This window comes from Leuresthes tenuis, unplaced genomic scaffold (assembly GCF_036924035.1).
Source record: "Leuresthes tenuis unplaced genomic scaffold, fLeuTen1.0.hap1 SCAF_12, whole genome shotgun sequence".
In the NCBI taxonomy this organism is placed as follows: domain Eukaryota; kingdom Metazoa; phylum Chordata; class Actinopteri; order Atheriniformes; family Atherinopsidae; genus Leuresthes; species Leuresthes tenuis.
The window spans coordinates 19,900,153-19,919,466 of NW_027325366.1; the positions used below are offsets into that span (position 1 = coordinate 19,900,153).

Sequence of the window (19,314 nt, forward strand, 5' to 3'; positions counted from 1 at the left end):
AGGCTCTGTTATTTGACAGAGACAATCAATTTTCACATTCAGTGTATGAGTGATGTTGAGCTTGTATAAGACTTTAAGCATGGCAACACAGAAGTCCTTATCACCTCTCACAATGTCAAACAACTTTGGTCTCTCTGGGATTTCACTGTGTGCTCCTTTTTTCTTTTTTTTTACACCTTCCTGTATGCACCCTCTTGGGGGGCTCAGACAGATTTAACCCAAACTTTTGTGAGGTGTCAAGAGGCCTTTGAAGAGCCATAGACACCTTTTAATCAGCAGAAGCTAATCAGCCATATGGGTGACAATGGTCTGGTTGACTCATGCACTTTTGTTATCACTGTGAGATCTGCTGTGTTTGTACGCAGCTGTGAGTGGTGCCGTGGGGTGGGAGTAATTTTTTTCTTTATTCTCCATCGCTCCTGTAATAGAACTGTTTATGAAGGGGCTAAATTAAGTGCATCTGGGTGTTTATTACTGAAGATGATCTTGACTGTGCTGCCAGGTTTTTCTTCTAATGCAGAGCCACAGTGATATTCTATGTGCAATTAACATTGTGGGTGTCCAAAACAAAACACTAATCACATCATTCTTGTGTTGTTTTTTTTTTCCTTAACCACATTACATTAAAATTCCTCCTCCTCTATTTTAGCAGACAAGAGTCTACAGCTCCTCATTAGAAAAAACGAGATCCATGCTTTTCCTTTTGGAAATTACTTATGGGGTATGTTTAAATGAATAAACATGATGGAGAGAAAATGTTGAATGGAATGAATATGCATAGTTTTAGCTCAAGCTTAAGCACTTGATTACAATATCAATTTCTGATTCGGTTTCACATAAAAAGTTGGGATGCTGTGTAAAATATACAAACAGTTCACTGATTTCCAAACAATTCAAGTTCTCTATTGATTGACATAATACAAAAAGAACATATGAAATAGTGAATCTGAGAATTTAATTATTTGTTGAAAATGTGAACTCATTGACATTTTCTACAAGATTTGAGACACATTCATCTTTACCATGTGTTGTATCACTTCTTCTTTTAATAACACTAACAGTTGGAACAGCTTTGTAAGTGAAATGTTTCCAATTGTTGCTTGATATAAGATTCCAGCTACTCAACAGTTTGAAATCGTCTTCATTCTCCAAAATTCTCCAACTAATCTCTGGACTGGATGGCACACAGGAGGCTCTTTTTCTCTGGAGCCATGCTGTTGTAATGTGTGCAGATCATCATTGGTCAATATCTTGCTGAAATAATCATGGATTTCCCTGAAGAAGACATTTGTCTGCATGGCAGCACTTGTTGCTTAATACCTTCATGGATGTGAACGTTGCCAGAGACTTTAACTTTATTCAATTACTGTATGTAGCACTTTTCAAGCATAAATGTAACCCAACGTGCTTCACAAATTAAACACAAATAGAAAAAAACCCACAAATTGTTTTGAAGTGTGTGTTGAAAACAAGTGTGATGGTCCTTCTCCTCTTTAGCTCTGAGAAGGCAACTTCCTAATTCACTAAATCAAATTCCCTAGCCTGTGCAGGGATTTCTTTCAAAGAAATGTGCCTGTTTTTATTTGTCTGAGGGCCCCCGAAGAGCACTCCCATTTAGTATTGGTGTTCAGCCTCGTCTGTTGCGGACAGAGATTTCTCTGGATTTTCTAAATCTTTTAATGACATTATGTGTCAGTAGATCATAAAATCCCCTGCTGCTTCTGTCTCAGTCTATCATAAACCTGTTTCTGGCATTTGATTAAAAAAGAGCATGCATTTATTTTCTAATACAACAAAAATATTTTTGGTCCACTCTTTTTATTTTGTAGTTGCACACTGGAAATTGAGAATTCATGAGGGAAAATGTATCATGATCTTTGAGCACAAGTAGGCTAATGCATAACCCAACAATAACAAAATTGTTCAAAGTAGGGACAAATCCACAACATATAAATACTGCTTAAATATATAAACTTGAAAAATTATAATGTATAGTTTTTCACCAATATAATATAATTTTGCGCTAACACTCCTTTTAATACTCTTATTGCATTCTACTAATGATATGTGACTACTTTTCCATGCATTTTACTCATGGCAGGCCTACCTTGAATATCTCCCTCCACCAACACTTAACATTTTCAAAACCAATTACCAGTACAGATAAGCTACACCTAGACTGGCATTCATTCGTAATTGTTTCTGAAGCCATAAGCCCCTGTTAACTTTTTGAAGCAGTTCTAATAACACTGGCGTGTCTGTGTCCTGCTCCTGCTGGGTGCCAGACTCACTCAATAAATCCTTCCAAGTAGACCTCAACTTAATCTGCGACCGTGTATTCCTATTATACAGTCCCCTAAGTAATTTTGTTAGTTAATTAATTGCTATGTGCAGTTTAAATTAAGCAACAGCCTTATCAGCCCATTTGAAGCACCGCAATCAGTTAATCTAATGTCCCATTTGCATCCAAAAGAGTGAGGTGCAGCTTTATTCAGCACCAAACGTTTTCCTTTTGGTGCTCCCCTAGAAGGCCATTGGTTGACAGGGCAGGCTATTTGCATACAGCAGGACTTATAGTCCCTCAGCTAGAGTTGAAGGCACATGTGATTTGACCAGATTTCGCACAAGTGGCACACCGCTTGCACCATTTATGACTGCTTTGGGCCGCGTTTTCTAGAAGCATCAACATGGGATTTTGCAAGATTTCGTCAGCTGGACTGTGCGTGGTGCTTGCTGTATTTTCATGCACCATTCACTGTACAACTACAAGGTATTTCACCTATGAAGAGGATACACCTGGGACCGAGATAGGCAATTTGTCTGAAGATTTAAAGATTGATCCGACAGAAGACCCGGACACATCATTCCGCTTCATGCAAGAAAGCAACTCTTCTCTGATTCGCATGAGAGAGAATGACGGACTTCTGAGTGTTGCTGAGATAATTGATCGAGAGCAGCTCTGCCCCAGGTCTCCCCGTTGCTTCATCACCTTTGACATCGTGGCCCACTCTAGGGAAAAGTTTCAACTCATCCATGTGGAGATAGAGGTGAAAGACATCAACGACCACTCTCCTCACTTTCCGCGCAACGAGACAAATCTGGAGATAGTGGAAAATGTTCCCCTGGAGTCAAGATTTCCTTTACAGATTGCTCTCGACCAAGATGTGGGTGAAAACTACATACAGAGCTACAACATTTCCCCTTGTAGTCATTTCGCCCTTGATGTGCGCGATGGGGAGGATGGAGTGAAGTTTGCAGAGCTGGTACTAGTGAAGGAACTGGACAGAGAGGTGGAGGACTCCTACATCATCGAAGTTACAGCATTTGACGGAGGAGTGCCTGCAAAGTCCGGGTCAATGACTGTGAATATCAATGTGCTGGACTTTAATGACAACAGCCCGATATTTGAGCACAGCTCTTTGAAAGTTGAGCTGAATGAAGACTCTCCAGTGGGCCACCGAGTGCTCAAGGTGCATGCGTTTGACCCCGACGACGGCATAAACGGTGAAGTGGTGTATGCGTTTGCCGAAGGGTTGTCATTTGAAGCAGCACGCATTTTCCACATTGACGCTTATTCCGGTGACGTGACGTTGAAGACTCTTGTTGATTTTGAGAAGAAGAGGTCATACGAGCTGAACATTAAAGCCTCAGATTTAGGCGAGAACTCTGTCCCATCCACCTGCAAAGTTGTGATAGAGATCGTGGACGTGAATGACAATGCACCTGAAATCACCATCAAGCCGATGACGTCCAGCAGCGATGGAGTGGCCTACATTACAGAAGCCGCAGCCGCAGAGAGTTTCGTGGCTCTGATCAGCACCTCGGACAGAGACTCTGGCTCCAATGGCTACGTAAGAGTAAGCCTCCTCGGGCACGAGCATTTCACCCTCCAGCAGGCATATGGGGACACTTTTATGATTGTTACCACCACAACTTTAGACAGAGAGAAGATCAATGAGTATAACCTGACTGTGGTTGCAGAAGACCTGGGAAACCCACCTTTTAAAACTGTCAGGCAATACACTATCAGTGTCACAGATGAGAATGACAACCGCCCTCTCTTCAGTAAGTCACTGTATGAAGTTTCAGTCCTTGAAAATAACATTCCAGGTTCATATATAGCCACTGTTGTTGCTCGAGATCCAGACGTGGGAAAGAATGCCAAAGTTTCTTACAAACTCATAGATTCAGAGGTCCCAGGAGGATCCCTCATGTCGACATATGTTTCTGTAGATTCACTCTCTGGATCTTTGTACACTTTAAGGTCTTTTGACCATGAGACACTTCAGCAGATTGAGCTGGTCATCCAAGCAGATGACAAAGGCTCTCCTCCTCTTTCAAGCACATCAAGAATCAGGATTAGAGTTGTAGATCAGAATGACAACTATCCTTACTTCACCTTCCCAGTCCTTGTAAATCACTCTGCTGATATCCTTCTGCCTTACAATGCACCCTCTGGCTATCTTGCCCTTCAAGTGTTAGCTGAAGATCAGGACGAGGGAGTGAACAGCGAGCTCTGCTACCAAATTGTTCAAGGTGACCCAAAGCTGTTTACAATGAGCAAAGACACTGGAGAAATTGTTCTAAAACAATGGCTGACAGCTGAAATTGGGGACGTGCTGGAAATGAAAATAGCAGTGACTGACAAAGGCAGGTCGCCGCTCTCTAGCACTGCCACTATTAGGTTTGTTGTCTCTGACACAGAGCCCTCTGAAGACCAAGTTGTCATTGTGCTGCGGTCAAGTGATGAAGAAGGCTCCAGCTTTGATGGCTCACTAATTATCATTATTATGCTCAGTGGAGGTTGTGCATTGTTGTTAATTGCAATAGTGGCTGTGGCTGTCACATGCAAAGTCAGCTGTGGGGGGAGAAGACGCAGTAGCAAGAGAGAAGTGTGCCAGAACCTGTTTGATGGCAGGCCTCTGCCCATGCTCAGTTCAGCAGAACAAAACATTTACACAGGCCAGCGAGGATTCTTCCATGAGAGGACATCTTTGTCACTGGATGATTCCTGCCTGTACGAGGAGAGGAGTGGGGACTCAGAGACAAAGGTGAGACAACTAGTATTTTTCACTATTTTTTAATCTTTACTTTCATGAAGTTCTATAGTGTTGCCTTAATCTTTGTGCCAGAAATGGAAACTAAGCTCTCAGCTGTCACTGTTTTTGTTCTTTTAGATCTTCCTGCCCTCCAAGCATTTCCAACCAACCTCTGTGTGGCAAGGTGACAGATTCTGCTTGCAAGTGAGGTAAGATAAATAGGATATGCATCACTAGGAACAAAATCCCACCGATCAGAAAGTCTGCTTGCACCATGCACACAAGTTGTTGCTTATGGCATGCCTGTAGAATTAGGTTAGATGGGCAGCAAAGAGCCAGGCCCTACATGTGAAAAAGAAGGACATCAATAATCAAACTAATGTGGTGTAGTCGTGGCTCATACTGTATTTGTTGATTATAGTGGCATGGGCAACAACGACCAGCTGAGCGTGAAGGACAGTGGAAAAGGGGACAGCGACTTCAATGACAGTGACTCTGATATCAGTGGTGACGGAGGCAAGAAAAACTTCAGTACCTTCCAGCCCAGGCTTAAAAGTAAGTTTAATGCCATATATAACTGTGTAAAACATAAGTCACCGAGTTGATATAAAGGATAAGTGGTGGTAACTATCTACATGAACAACTTCTCGACCATATTTCAATTCATATCAATTTACTTTCAGGTACTACAAGCAGCTTATCTGGGGATTGCCAAGGCACCTATTGTGCAATACCACCACAGAGCTTCAGTGTGTCCAGAGACAATGCATACACAATAGGCTTCTCCCCCGTGCCTGTCTTCTGCAATCCTAATGGCAATAGGAAGGACTATGGTTACAGCACAAATTGGCCTAAAACACGAAGCAACATGCAGACCTTCTCCAGATCTGGGACTCTTCCCTCCTACTTCCCTCAGCAGCAGCAAGAAGCTGGTGTTTGTGGTGCTGCAGTCCACAAGCAGGGTCCTAACATTGTAACTGTGGCTACAGAATCAGAAGTTGCAACTATCTTTTAAAAAACTGTTTATAAGTTGATTGAGATGAACTTATAAGATGTAAATATCCAGAACTTCCCATTTTATAGTTAACTAACAAGTGCATATATTGGTTTATGGACAGAATTATCATATAATTGATTGTTCATTCATGTTGTTTTATTTGAATTTCAGCCTACTGTATTACATGACGCTGACTGGTGTGTCTTTTTTCAATAAAAGCCTGACTAAAAGAATGAAAAATGTTTTTTTCAGATATGATGCTGTGATTAAAATGAATTAACTGAATAAAGAATAAATAGTTTTAATAAAAAAACATTAGGTTTGGGAGATAAGATAAAAATCCCAAACCCTAACCGAATTTTGTAAACATGTAGAACTCCTCCCCCAGTTAGAATCTACAGGATCTAAATCAGATATAAAATCTGACGCTGCTCCATTACCTGAGAGACTTGCTTTGAAGAGTCCAAGGTTGTTCAGTTGAGTTTCTTGCATGCAGATGAGAGGGTAGATGGCCACATGAAGTATAAACCATTATTCTGACAAAATCATCCCGGGTGCTGTGATATCAGTATCTGTGCTTTAAAATAATTTACTTCACTGCATAAAACACAGTGAGACATATAGGGTTGCTTGACAAATTTCCTGCATGTCAGTCATTGCTGTGAGCGGCAAATATTCAGCCTTTAATGATTTCATCTGCCTTCGCCTGGAAAATGGAAGGGAGTAGATAGAAGGTGAAATAAGATTTTTTTTTTCATGTCGCTCATTGAAACTCCTCCTTCAAGTACACTGACACTGAGAAGACATCTGCTTTCCTAGCTTTACTGTCACATTTTACAGAGCTGAATAGCATTTCTAAGTTTAATTCAATAGTGAATATGCAGGGCAAGTGCAGGCTGTTCTGATCCTAAATGATTTATTGATGTGGTGCTGATGAGTTTTAAATCCATAACCAGCACTGTTGACAACCAGCACTGGTTGCTAGTGGGGTTATCAGTTGTAGAGCACACACAGTGACCAACTTTTTAATCTTGTTCTGTCTTAAAGCGCTTATATTTTCACTTGCACTTACAAAAAAGAACTATAATGTCTGAAAGCAAATTCAGGACACACAGTCTCAAGAACCCTGAATTATGCAAGAAAAAGATCAATTACATACATCTCTCAATCAAGGGACCATGTCCACGGGGAAGTGTGTGGGTTTTCATCAACAACTTCAAATGTGCAAGCCTGCTTTAATATTACTTTCATCAACATTTTCAAAATGTGTTCCTGACTGGTGTAACTGAAAGTGTGGCACAGAATGATGATTTTAAACAGTTTTAAATACCTGCTCATGCAAAACTTTGTCACAGTATTCTGTCCTCATTATTTCTAAGGTCAATTTAAATGATTGTTTGATTTATGGGAGAAAATGAGACAAGACCAGAGGGCTGTTACAAATTGAATAATAACCAGATAAGGAACAGCCCAAAAAGACAAAAATAAAGCAGTTTCTAAGCAGAGGAAGCGCTTTCAGAGGAATTTGATGGCAGACTTAGCCATTTTTTGTGTGTGTGTTTTTTGTTCATCTGCAGAAATTGGGTGCTAAGAGCAGTGCTCATTTGCATGCTCATAAATACCTGTTTTTTAAAGCTTTTGATAGCTGTGATAAAAGCTGGAATAGAGTGGATTAGACACCTTTTTACATAACTGTAAAGCATTAAAAAGAGTTCTCAGACATTACCACGATATGCCTCATGAATAAAACTAATTCCATATCTAAGCTGTCCTGACCACAGTTTTTTCCCTCCTTTTTTTATTCACTAGATTCATCCGGTAAAGTCGCTACAGTTTGAAAATTGCAGATATATTAACTTGAGGATTCAAGGCCACTCAGTACAAAAGGCAAGCAATAAGAAAGAAGGTCATATTTGTGCCCCTAGTGATGTTCACGGGTCTGACAGATAGCCAATTGTACACAGAGGGAAAATGCATTTATCAATCAATACAATATGGTTCCCCTCTGTCATTGCTTTATATTCTCCTTGTAGGTCAAATAGGCTGTGCACTGACCTGACAATTTATGCCACGAGGTATGTTCATTTATAGTTTGGAGTAAAATGTATGTCTACTGTCGTTGGCAGAGACTATGTTAATTTGTTTTCAAATGGACTTCACATTAATGTCCAGCAGCAGCTCTCACAGCACATTTGAAACCTCCCCAGGTAATAGAATGCAAGCGTTGCCAAGCTACTTTTCAGCTCATCACTAGTCTGCTGACAAATGAGTCAGATCTGCCCACGTCATTTCTAGCCTCTGCATGTGTGGTGTTAGGTTTATTTTTGACAAATAGCTATGCGTATGTCTGTGATTACGTTGTTATGGCCCCTCAGTGTGTCAAGATTGAGACACAGTCCCTCAGTGTATGCAGCATGTAAAGATGGAGCCTTCCTGAATCGATGGCATATGGTGCTTCAGGCCCGTAGCACAGTGCAATGTTTTGTACTTCTTGCATCTTGTCTTCTTCTTGTCGTCTTCTTCTTTGTCTGAGCTGCCAAGTGCGAATATTGACTTTTGGATGCTTTGAATTGTAGGGCTGGTGTGGAAAAATAACACCATTTGTTTTCCACTTGACAGTTTTTCTTAAAGCCGAAGTTTTGTTTATGTTCATTTACCATTAAATTGTCAGCTGAGTCATTTATAAGTTTGATTGGACCAAGTTTAGCCTGGGCATGGGCAAAATTTCTGCTTAATTATAGGATGTTATCGCAAGGGTTTTTGTCATCCCACTCTAATCTTCTACTATGAATACAATACACAGACAAAACATGTGCACTACAAAGACCTGCTTTTTACTTCAGTCATAACATCATATGCATGTAACTGTAGCAATTAGAAAGAACTCACAAACGAGAGTTTGTATTTTGTATTCTGTCTGATCTTTGACTGTCAGAGACTTTGTAACACATCCTTGTGAAATATACTTGTTTATTCTTTTGTTTACTCTCTTGCCTAAAGCAGGAGGAGATCAATCCTATTCATATCTATGTAGTTTGTTCTTTTGTTTGAAGATGGATCAAGCAGGCAGTTAGCTTAACGTAGCCTGTCCAGAGTTGTCTGGGGTGTCCAGGTAGTTCCTGGAGACTCAAGAAAGTTTTCCTTTGTTTTTTTTGGCTAGCTTCAAAGATACCGAAGGCTTGATACTTTTGTATTTGGATAGGGTCCAGCACGATGTCAGTCATCTCATCTAAGCATATGTCTTCACACTTGGAGGAATTATTCTCACCTAAATTTACATGTCAAAAAGTCCCCCCTTGTTTTACGACCCCCTTTGAATAAATCGAGAAAAGTGTGAACATTTATATTCAAATCTGAGCTGAAAAATGCATTCTCTTCTTTTCACTTTTCAGGTATGAATCTGAGTCTCGATTATGGGATAAGAATCACTTCACGAAAAAGGCTCAGTGGAGAGACGTGATATTTGAACTGTCAACAAAAGCTGGATTTTCATCAGCAGAAAACTAACAATTTAAAGTCCACAAATAACCCTAGGGGACTGTAAAATGTGCAGCATAGGTAGATTGCATTCCACAAAACTAAAAAATGCTGGTTATGAGCAGCAAATGGTGGATGTTCCCATCACTGACCTGGAAATGTGTCAGAAGTCCCCCCATTATGTCTTCCCTCCTGATGCCTTCTGTACAGACACAAACAAAGGATTCAGTCCCATTGTCCCACAGTGTGTAGTGTGGCAATAATACTGCTAGTGCATCTGTATATCTACATTTTCACAATAAACCACTCAAGGATAGTCCTGTCTCCTGTGTGTTGACATGACATCCCATATCACTGGCTGCCTTTCCCAACCAGCACGAGTTTCAGCAAACACCAATGCCCACCATCCACTGGATTAGACATGTCAGAGACTCAGACTGTGATCACAAGGTGCTGCCTTCAGTTCACCGCGGCTGCTGCTTCTGCACACATTTCTTTCTCTTGAATCTGAATTATTTCAGTGTCGTCCTTTAACTCCGCAATCACCTTGTCACATATGGCTTGTTGCTCATGTGCTGTTATTTTTTGCCATCACTTGTTTGAAATAAGGCTCTAGAAAGTTTTAGATAAAAACATCTCAGGAAACTGCTGAATTTTAGCAATGAGGAGACATCTAAAATCACAGACAAATTGAAATGCAAATAATTATAAATTTGATCTGTGTATATGCATCCTCTTTTTGAAAATTTGCCGTTGGCCGTAATTTGATTTGATTAATCTGGTATATTTTCTGCAGGATGTTCTTTCTCATGTCTGCTGTCAGATGACAGAGATCAGAGAAATAAAAAGGAACCTATTTCATGGGAATTGTTGCCAGATGATAAGATACAGAACTCCCCCATCTATTTACACTCCGTCATCAGTAATGTTTTCATATTGTCACTGAAGATATTTTCAAAGTTATACATCAGACAAGCAAAATATGTCCAAAATTCAATGGTTATTTAAAATGAATCCTAAATATAATTGAAAGTAAACCTGATTATGTCAGGAGTAACCGTATGCATTATGTATAAATGTGCCCCTTAAAATGGAATGTCATGCAAAAACCCTTACTGATTATCAAAAAAAAAATTAAGCCTGATTAATCTGAAGACACTGCACTATATGGAGCTTATGGCAGCACCAAATTCCAACAGTGTGCTTCTGTTTCAGTTCTTATACCACTAGGGGGAAACATCATGCTATAGAAACCTGCAAAAATTACAAACAGTCCAAACATCACTTACACTTGTGGACCGCAGTTTTAAAAGGTGGAAGAAAAAAAACATGCTATGATAAAATGAATTACATGTTTAATGTGGTTCTGTTGTGACTGGCCCTCTGGATCCAGAAGGTCTTTTTCTGAAAAAGCAGAGCAGGGTTATTCATGAGCTCTTGCCGTGCTTTTACAAAACCTCAGTTTTTAATGGAGTTCCACAGGATGCCTGTGTTCAACAGTAACATCATGCAGTGTGGAGATAAAATGCCAGTACTTTCATACTCTAACTGCCATTTCAGACGTGTTCCTTTATTGTATGGCTTCGGCTTTGGAGGCATGTTCACCAAACAGTACCATTGTCCTGTTTACTTGATTTTGTCAAGAGCCTCCTTTCCTTTAATTGTCTCTGTCCAGCTTGGCATCATCTGCAGAGCGAAAGATGTGTGACATTCAAGTCTGATGAAGAAACAAAGGATGAGCACTATTTGAGAGGCCTCAGCAATCAGATCATGGAGTGCTCATTTTCAGCTGAAGCACATCTGCGAATAATCCAGCGCCTTGAATTCAGCTGTTTCATCTTTATCTCAAACAAGAACCAAGAACTAAACGAGCACACAGTGTGGGAATAAACTCATATTCTTTCATTTTGCTTTAACTTTAAATCATAGCCGCAAATCGGTGGAAACAGTGTTCTGCCTCATTAACATTCCTAGTGAGCATAATAATTTTAATGTACAAAACATAAGCTCTATCTCCATTGGGCAAGTTATTGTCAATCTTTTAACAGCAAATATCATTGCATGACCACAGAGAAAATACAAAATGTCGCCTCAGTGACAACACAGGCAACAAGACAAAATAATAAAAGCAAATTCATCTCCCTATAAGCCTCTTAAGGCTTCCACATAAAGCAATCCAAAAACAGAATGTTTCATCTGATGCGGGCCTACAAGCATATTAAATCAGTTTATCACTGAATAAATGTATGCATGAATTGACTGCTGCTTTTCCACCTCAGCACTAGAGTAGTTGACCTCTGTCTCAAACAGTAATGGCACTCGCTGCCTGCAGTTCTCTATCTGCCGAGTGTGTCAGTTCACACATAAGAGCTCTGGTCCTGAGCTGATGATGATAAATCTGCGCCAGTTGTTCACCAGTTGATTGTGGTTTACAGCTGAGTAGGGAGAGTGTCTCGTTGTGTCAGTGTGGGCCGTCATAGAGACAGCTGCCAAGCGAAAAACAAGCTTTTATGCTGTTCTCTGTTATATGGAGGAGCAAATTAGGAAGAGGGAGCTATAGATGGAGAATGAGAGAGTAAGGGAGGACAGTGTAATACGTTGCATCAATCAGTCTAAATGACTTGCTTATGTAATTAGCTAACAATGTTTTGTTTCTTCAGCTCCCTGAAGTTATTAGTGCTTCACAGTTAACCTTGAAGTAATTGGAAAGGCTCTGTTGATGTTCTCCTATCTGTATGGGACTGACAGTTTATTTTTCTTCTGTGGATGGCTTCCCTCCTCTTTCATGTCCCTACAGTATTTATGAATTAGTTTCCCGTCACTTTACAGTAAAGCCTAATACTAATTGGTGGCGAGATATATGGGTTATTCACATCGCACTAGGTGGCATGCAGTCTTCTTTCCTTACTGACATTAACATGACTGAAAATTGTCGAAACTAATAACATGGTGTTGCACTGGTAATGCTGCTGCACAAATTACACCTTCCTTGAAAATGGTATAATCTCAAACATAAATTTAAACTCTAAGACTCTGCAGCCGCTGCTTCTCAGCCGGCCCCTGACATTTTAATTTGATGCTTCATCTGCAATTGGGCATGCACTGCACAGGCATTGGCTTATTTTTGTTTAGAGGGAATCAAACATTCAATTTGGGCCCCTTTTCATTTAAAACAAGAGACTGAGCCAGCTTGCACAGGTTTTAACTTCAGTTATTATCAGGGATTAATAATTTGGACAGTGTGTCACTAAAAACAATGACTGAAGCAGTTTTTTGATGAAGTCTACATAATACATGGTAAGACAAGGTCAGTAAAAAAGACATGAGTATGTTTTTTTTTTAAAAAAAGGATGTGAGGAGAACCTCTGTTTCATACTTTAAAAAAAACATCCAAAGACAAGGCAAGAGTGCCTGTCAGGTACATGTTGGTATGTTTGTGGGGTTTTGCTTTTCTCAATTTGGATCCATTTCAATTTCATGAAAAAAAATGTTGTGTCCTTTTTAATTTTCTGATAGTCTTTTGCCTCTGTGGGCCACTTTGCCGGATAGATATCTGCCCAAGTTAATTTAAATGACTTTTTGAGGATGGTGACTGATCCGTTGCATACTAAATAATTTTCCAGCCCTTAGATAAAGTGCCGCTGCATAGAGAATCAGGAAATGTCATGAGCTCTCCTGAATCATGCTGTTATTCTAACTATCTATTATCATTGTCTCCATCTAATTACATAAGCGCTGCTCATTCTGTCTTTCACCTTCCTGTAATCCCACACAGAGCACAGAAATTTGATCACTGTCAAGATCTCGAATCTTAAAATGTTTCTATTTGTAGGAATAAGTCCTGAATTTATTTTCAAGGGCTTTGAGGTTTGTATTCAAAATATACTGGAAGAAAAAAAAAAAGAAAGAAAAAGTGGCCTGTTTATTGTTTTCTTTGGGATTCTCAAAGATCACTGAGGCTGAGGCAGGATTTTTTCCCTTTGTTTACCAAGAAGATCACAGGCTTGGTCATATTAGAGATGTTTACTACTCCTGTCAAAGCATAAGTTGTAAATTCTTGCTCGCAGGAAATGAAAGGCGTAGTGGCATGCTGAGTACAGACACCAAAGTAATGTCACCTTGAGTGAGCATTTCTCTTGTCTGGACTGACAGGTGATATCAGAGGGTAAACTCCATTTTGACCTTGTGTTCACTCGTCACAACAAAAACACAAGAGAAGAAGAGCAGAGGAAATGAAGAAAAAGGAAACAGCCATCACATTTCGAATGTTATTGCGCCAGTCAGCTGATATCACCCTGCACCGTAGCAGATAACTCCCTTCATTTTGTTTGGAGCTATGGATGGCTAAGCTTGATGCTAACACTGTTTATTAAAAATGCCAGAAAAATAACTAAACATAACTTCATTAACATTCACTGCCATGAAAGAGTGATTGATTCCGTCATCAGCCAAGTTATTCGCGTGAACAGTATAGGAACATCAAACACCATGACCTCGATTATTTCCCCTTTGAAATTGCATTCACTTTATTCGCTTCTCTGCCTCTCCAATACCTTGAATCATTTCTCCTGGGAGGTGTTTTTTTTCTAACCTGCTGCTTCTCTGCCAGTCCTAAGAGCAGTGTAACCAGCAATTCTCTTACACTGTATGTGGGACACTTAAGCAAGGAGAGAGACACGAGGCAGCTGGCACAGCCTTGACGAGAGTGTGCACTAGATTCAGCTTTCTGAAAATTTACACAGAGAGCCCCAAAACAAAGTGACACACATGGTATATTTATCTTGATAATATATGGATCCTTTGTGGCAAGAAATCAAACTCACTCTTCAAAATTGAGCGCAGTGCTCAAGAGAGGAGACACAAACAAATGTGAACATGTATATGCCATAATGATTTTTTGATCTCCCAAAGTCCAGCTTAATAAATTGGAATAAATAAATGGAATAGATGGAAAATGCTGTTTGCTTTCTTTACAGGAGCTCAATGAGAAAATCGATAACCCTCAAAACTGCTTCAAGTGTGGATCTGAAGCCAAGAGGATGTTACGCTCCAAGACTTGAACTTGTTGAGCTCCATTCAAAGTTCAAATAAATGGGTCATTCCATGCTGGCCCACCAAGCACCCCCAGTTGTATTGTGGATTTTCTAAAAAAAAAAAAAAATTAAAGTATGAAACTGTGAAAAGTAAAAAACTTGACTTCACAAAATCCAACAGAAAAACTAATTCTTCTAATAAATTTCTTCTAATTCTTGTTTTTTTTTGTTTTGTCCTAAGACCCATTTTAATCACGTTTTCAACACTTACTAAACCTCCCCTACTGTTCATTTTAAGGAGGATTTAACTGAAAAATTTACCAAAAATCCGGCAAATAGGGATAATTTGCTGCAACAGTTCTTGCCAAATTGGAGGAGTAGCAGAAGTCTCTGTACAAGCTGACTGCATTTTATGGTGGTGGTGGTGCACACTTTATTCATACATGCCAAATGACCTGCAGCTGTCTCTTGTCTCTTTTTTACACTTTATTTCACATTTTAGTTTCCATTTCCACTTTTGTTTAGATTTGGGCATTAAAAAAACACTGCAAAGTGAGGGCATCATCTTGGGGTTAGGAAATATGAAGGCTTACTTTAGGCTTTTAGAAATCCTTTTACAATATGCTGCAGACCTTTTTTTTCTCTCATCTCATCTGCAAAAGACACAGATATGGTGATGAGATATATCATCGGTTTGAAATGAATAAACTTGTAAGCTGAGCTGGGTGTCACACAAATATGCATCCATCTGCACAACCACAATGATTGTGTGTCTAGTTAATTCTTTACGATGAGCTCAAATTGTCATATTTTACAAAGAAAGCTGAATAGAAAAGAAGACACCTCTTCTAGTTTTTACTTTGTGCCAACTCAATAGCGAATGTCTGTCGTATTTCATTTCAAGAAGTTGTTTGGAAAGACAAATGCAGAAAACATTAAAAAAAAAAAACAGAAAGAATCAGACAGGCTTTCCTTGATATGTGATCTGAAACCCGGAAAGTATTTTTGGAGATTGTTGTCTCCCCAAATTAATAAGAATTTGAATTTCACAGTCAGTCTTACACAGATAGAAAGGGGAAGAGAATACCATGTGAAGTGTTGCAGTTTCATATCTGAAACTGGCATTAGGTAAGTCTGTGTACCATACAGATAGTCAGAATAACCCCTAACTGCACTGATCTTTCATTCCAACTCTACTCTTTGTTTACCGACAAAGCAAAAGAGAAGTTATGAAATGCATTATCAAATGAAATTGCTCTACTGATTGGAATATTGTGTATCATAAATTTGCTAATTTCTGTTTCGCCATGCTCCACTTGCAATCAATGAGTGTCCTCCAAAAAAATAGGTCACATTGTTTTTTCAGGCAGCTGTTATGACCTATATTCGCATTTCAAAACAATGCCTACTCTTGCAGTCATGTGAACGAGTTATTGCCTTGTCGCCTTACAAACTAGTATCATGTGATGTAAATGTTTTTTTTTTTTAGCCCAAACCTTACTCTTTTCCTAACCCCAATAAACTAGTTTTAGGGCCTGAAACTGTCTTCATTGTTCCTTCATCTGCAAACTGACTGTTTTTTTCCTCAATGGAAATTGATCCAGGCACGTCAGTAGTCAGCACTCCCTGTCTGCATGGTTACAAATTTTCAGGGGTTATGTATGGGTGGATATGGAAATCAGCGTTAAACCTAATCAAAGAGTGGGAGAAAAAGAAACTTAAAAACAAGAGGTGCATGAATGTTATTGAATGTGTGTCTCTTGAGTGACAGCTCTGGGACTTTCTCTGTTAGATAAGCTTTGTGGCACGGCGTAGAGAAATGTTTTATGCCAGTTGTTTCTTAGACGTGTTTTGTTTCAGGATATAAACAGACAACCTTTATGGTCATTTAGTTACAAGTGCTGACATGATGAGTGGTACCAATATTTCTACTGTCGTGCGACTGAGAAATGAAACAACTCAGCAGACATCAACAATGAAAAGGCTGATGAAATGGTTATGCAAAAGTCTAAAACAAAAGGAGCTCTAGAGTAGAGTTTTCTCAGTTGTCATCATGTTGTTTCATTTGTTATTATGTGACCAAAGCGTATAACCTATGGCATCAGATGTGGATGGCCTCATTCATCTTACTCCAGCCATCCACTGACTCCAGGGTGATGACCTTTATACCATTTTATTTTGATCTAGTGTCCACAGTCAGCTGATGTTATCTGTTTCCAGTGTCCCCTCAGCCTCTTGTCGTGGGTCCTCGCTATTTCATCAACATAGTGTTCCCCAGAGCTGACTCAAGAAATGTTTTACACCTCCTCAATATCCAACTCCAGACACGTCCGTATTGTTTGAAAGTATTATAAGTGCAGACTCTGTACAGCTCGAAGACGTTGGGTGTTGTTTTGACAACAATAACTCATCGGAGAGAAATAATGCTTTTAATTGAGCTGCCTCGTCTTGACGAAAACCTGAATCAAAATTCTGCACAAACAGGAAAAATATATATATATATATATATATAATATTTGTTTAATCATCACAGAGTGTGAGCGTGTGTAAGCTTGTTCTGAAATTTGGGCTGTAAATTCTTATTGGAGTCTGTTAAGTTACGCAGTAGATCTTAGAGTGCTGACGTCTAACAAGTTGGGACATGAGGTCATTACTGGGATGCATAATCAATATATGTTTAGTAGGGGAGTAATTCTTCCTTATGCTTGCTATACTGTAGTCTTTGCAACCCAGGCTATTTACAATAGAATCTCTAATTTGAGATACAATTTCCACATTCTTCAATAAAATGTTGTTGATTAAATGGTAAATAGTATAGATTTGCCATTGCAACTATGTGTGAGTGTCAACTCGCTGATGCAGTACACAGTTCTGCATATTAACATCTCTCAGTTATGCCTTATAATGAAGCAGAAATAATTGGTTGGGCTGTTATAGGATGGATATTTTATTGTGTTTGAGAATATCTATCCAATAATAAAGCTCGACTTGTTTTGTGGAAAACTCTTCCAAGTAAAGCCAAATAACACTTCCCTTATATATTTGACTGAGTTAAACTTGGACACAAAAGCAGTCGGGATCATTAAAGAATTGTCTTCGAGGCTCTTCAGACCTGGTTTGATACGAATCCTTGGTGGTCGGATCACAAGTGGACAGCTTCGAGTACATTGTATTCACACCTGTCATTAAAATGCATCCATGCATGCATCTTGAGTGACCGCTTGTGATTAGATCTCAGTTACCTGCTGTATATGCAAATAAACTGTAATCTATCACACAACAGTTGTCAGCTGAGCAACAAACAGGACTGCAGTAAGTCGACTGTTTCTTTGTGAAATCAACAATAATTGTTCAGACATGATTTGCCTGAGTATCAGTTATTGAAGTTTTTTTTCTCCTCCCTTTTTTTTTACAGCAAAAGGAGCATAAAATAATTGATTTGTGATGTTGCAGAGCTCAGCATCAGCACACTTCTGCTGACTAAAAACCCACTGACTGAGGATTTTAAACTCTCTGCTGTTTTCATTCTGAACCAGTCTCTGAAGAAAAGCCTGACAAACGACATCTGCTCATGATAAACAGCAACTTTATGGCCTGTAACACATCCATGGCTTGTGTGTGCCTTTTATGTATTCCCCCTTCCAACACTTTGTTTTGTTACACTGAAACACCAGCTCTGAGGAGCAGAAATATTTGCAGCTCACTAAACATTTGGGGCAAAGCTTGTTTAAAGGTGACTCCACTGACCAAAAGGACAGAGCAGAGCTTTGTTGCTGCGTTTACAGTAGCTATATTTTCACTGTCTCTGCAGAAATTAACATAAAAGATGAGGGATAATAAATCCTATGAGTTTGGTCTCTGCTTTCTGCAGAATGCTTTTTGTCTGAAAATCAGAAGGGCGAGACATTTCCCAGCAGAAACGCTGCCTGTTGCATATGGCAAGGAAAAAACTGGTGCTTCACTGTGGCCCATGACACATTTAGTATTTGAATCCAATGTGTCCTCAATCCCTCCTGAATGTATTGAAAGCTGTACCTAGTGCTACCTACTTGTGATCTGACCATATAGTTGGCACCAAGTCTGTGTAGCCTCTTGATGTAGCATTAACCCTTGAAAAAAAAACTTATGTTAGACTCTGACTCAGTAATTGCAACTGCGGAAACTCAGGAATTGTCTGTCAATGTCTATGCAGTTGTTTTCTTATTCATCATAATTATATTCATAAGTCCATTCTCTAGTGTTTGATGTGAATTGAATATGAATCCTGTTAAGAAATATATGTATCTTTTACAGCGCTGATGTATTTTGTGTTAGATTCTGAGCAATATATTATACGCTTGTTATCCTGACTGATTGATGCACAGGTCAATGATGAGGTTTAAGGTGCGCTTTTGCATAAAACCTCTAAAAGGTCCATTCAGCATGCACAATCATTTTCTTAGCTACTTACCTCGAAAATGCAGATTAGGTTCAGAATTTCTTCGACCCATATTATCGACCACCAACAAAAACTGAACTGAAAGCTGTGAAGAAAATGCTTTCAAGTCGCATTTTAAGATTGGAGAATGGTAAAGGTTTTTGGCAGAGGTTTGACTGAACTTTTGGATCCCCAAAGAGTTTCTCAAAAACACAAACACATCAACCCTTTAACCCCTGCGCTCAGGAGAGTGAAGCTCGACTCCAGAGTTTTGATTCAGAATTGAAACGTTGGAGAACTGGCACACTGACCCTTGAGGATTTGTATTTACATGCAAATCCACATCTGGTC

The 19,314-nt window shown here is 39.4% G+C and overlaps 1 protein-coding gene across 1 annotated transcript; it reads left to right on the top strand.

The window, feature by feature from the left end:
• Positions 1–2,687: 2,687 nt before the first annotated feature.
• Positions 2,688–6,054, top strand: pcdh8 (protocadherin 8). Its single transcript, XM_072396805.1, has 4 exons — positions 2,688–5,051; positions 5,178–5,248; positions 5,461–5,594; positions 5,723–6,054. Exons 1-4 carry the CDS (start codon positions 2,688–2,690, stop codon positions 6,052–6,054), a joined length of 2,901 nt encoding a protein of 966 aa, XP_072252906.1.
• The last annotated feature ends 13,260 nt before the right edge of the window (positions 6,055–19,314 follow it).

What these genes read in the sequence shown, in the direction of transcription:
- pcdh8 (XM_072396805.1), top strand. Translation starts at nt 2,688, where the DNA reads ATGGGATTTTGCAAGATTTCGTCAGCTGGACTGTGCGTGGTGCTTGCT. An exon ending in GTGGGGACTCAGAGACAAAG is followed by an intron (nt 5,052 to 5,177) that starts GTGAGACAACTA and finishes TTGTTCTTTTAG; the next exon opens with ATCTTCCTGCCCTCCAAGCA. An exon ending in CTTCCAGCCCAGGCTTAAAA is followed by an intron (nt 5,595 to 5,722) that starts GTAAGTTTAATG and finishes ATTTACTTTCAG; the next exon opens with GTACTACAAGCAGCTTATCT.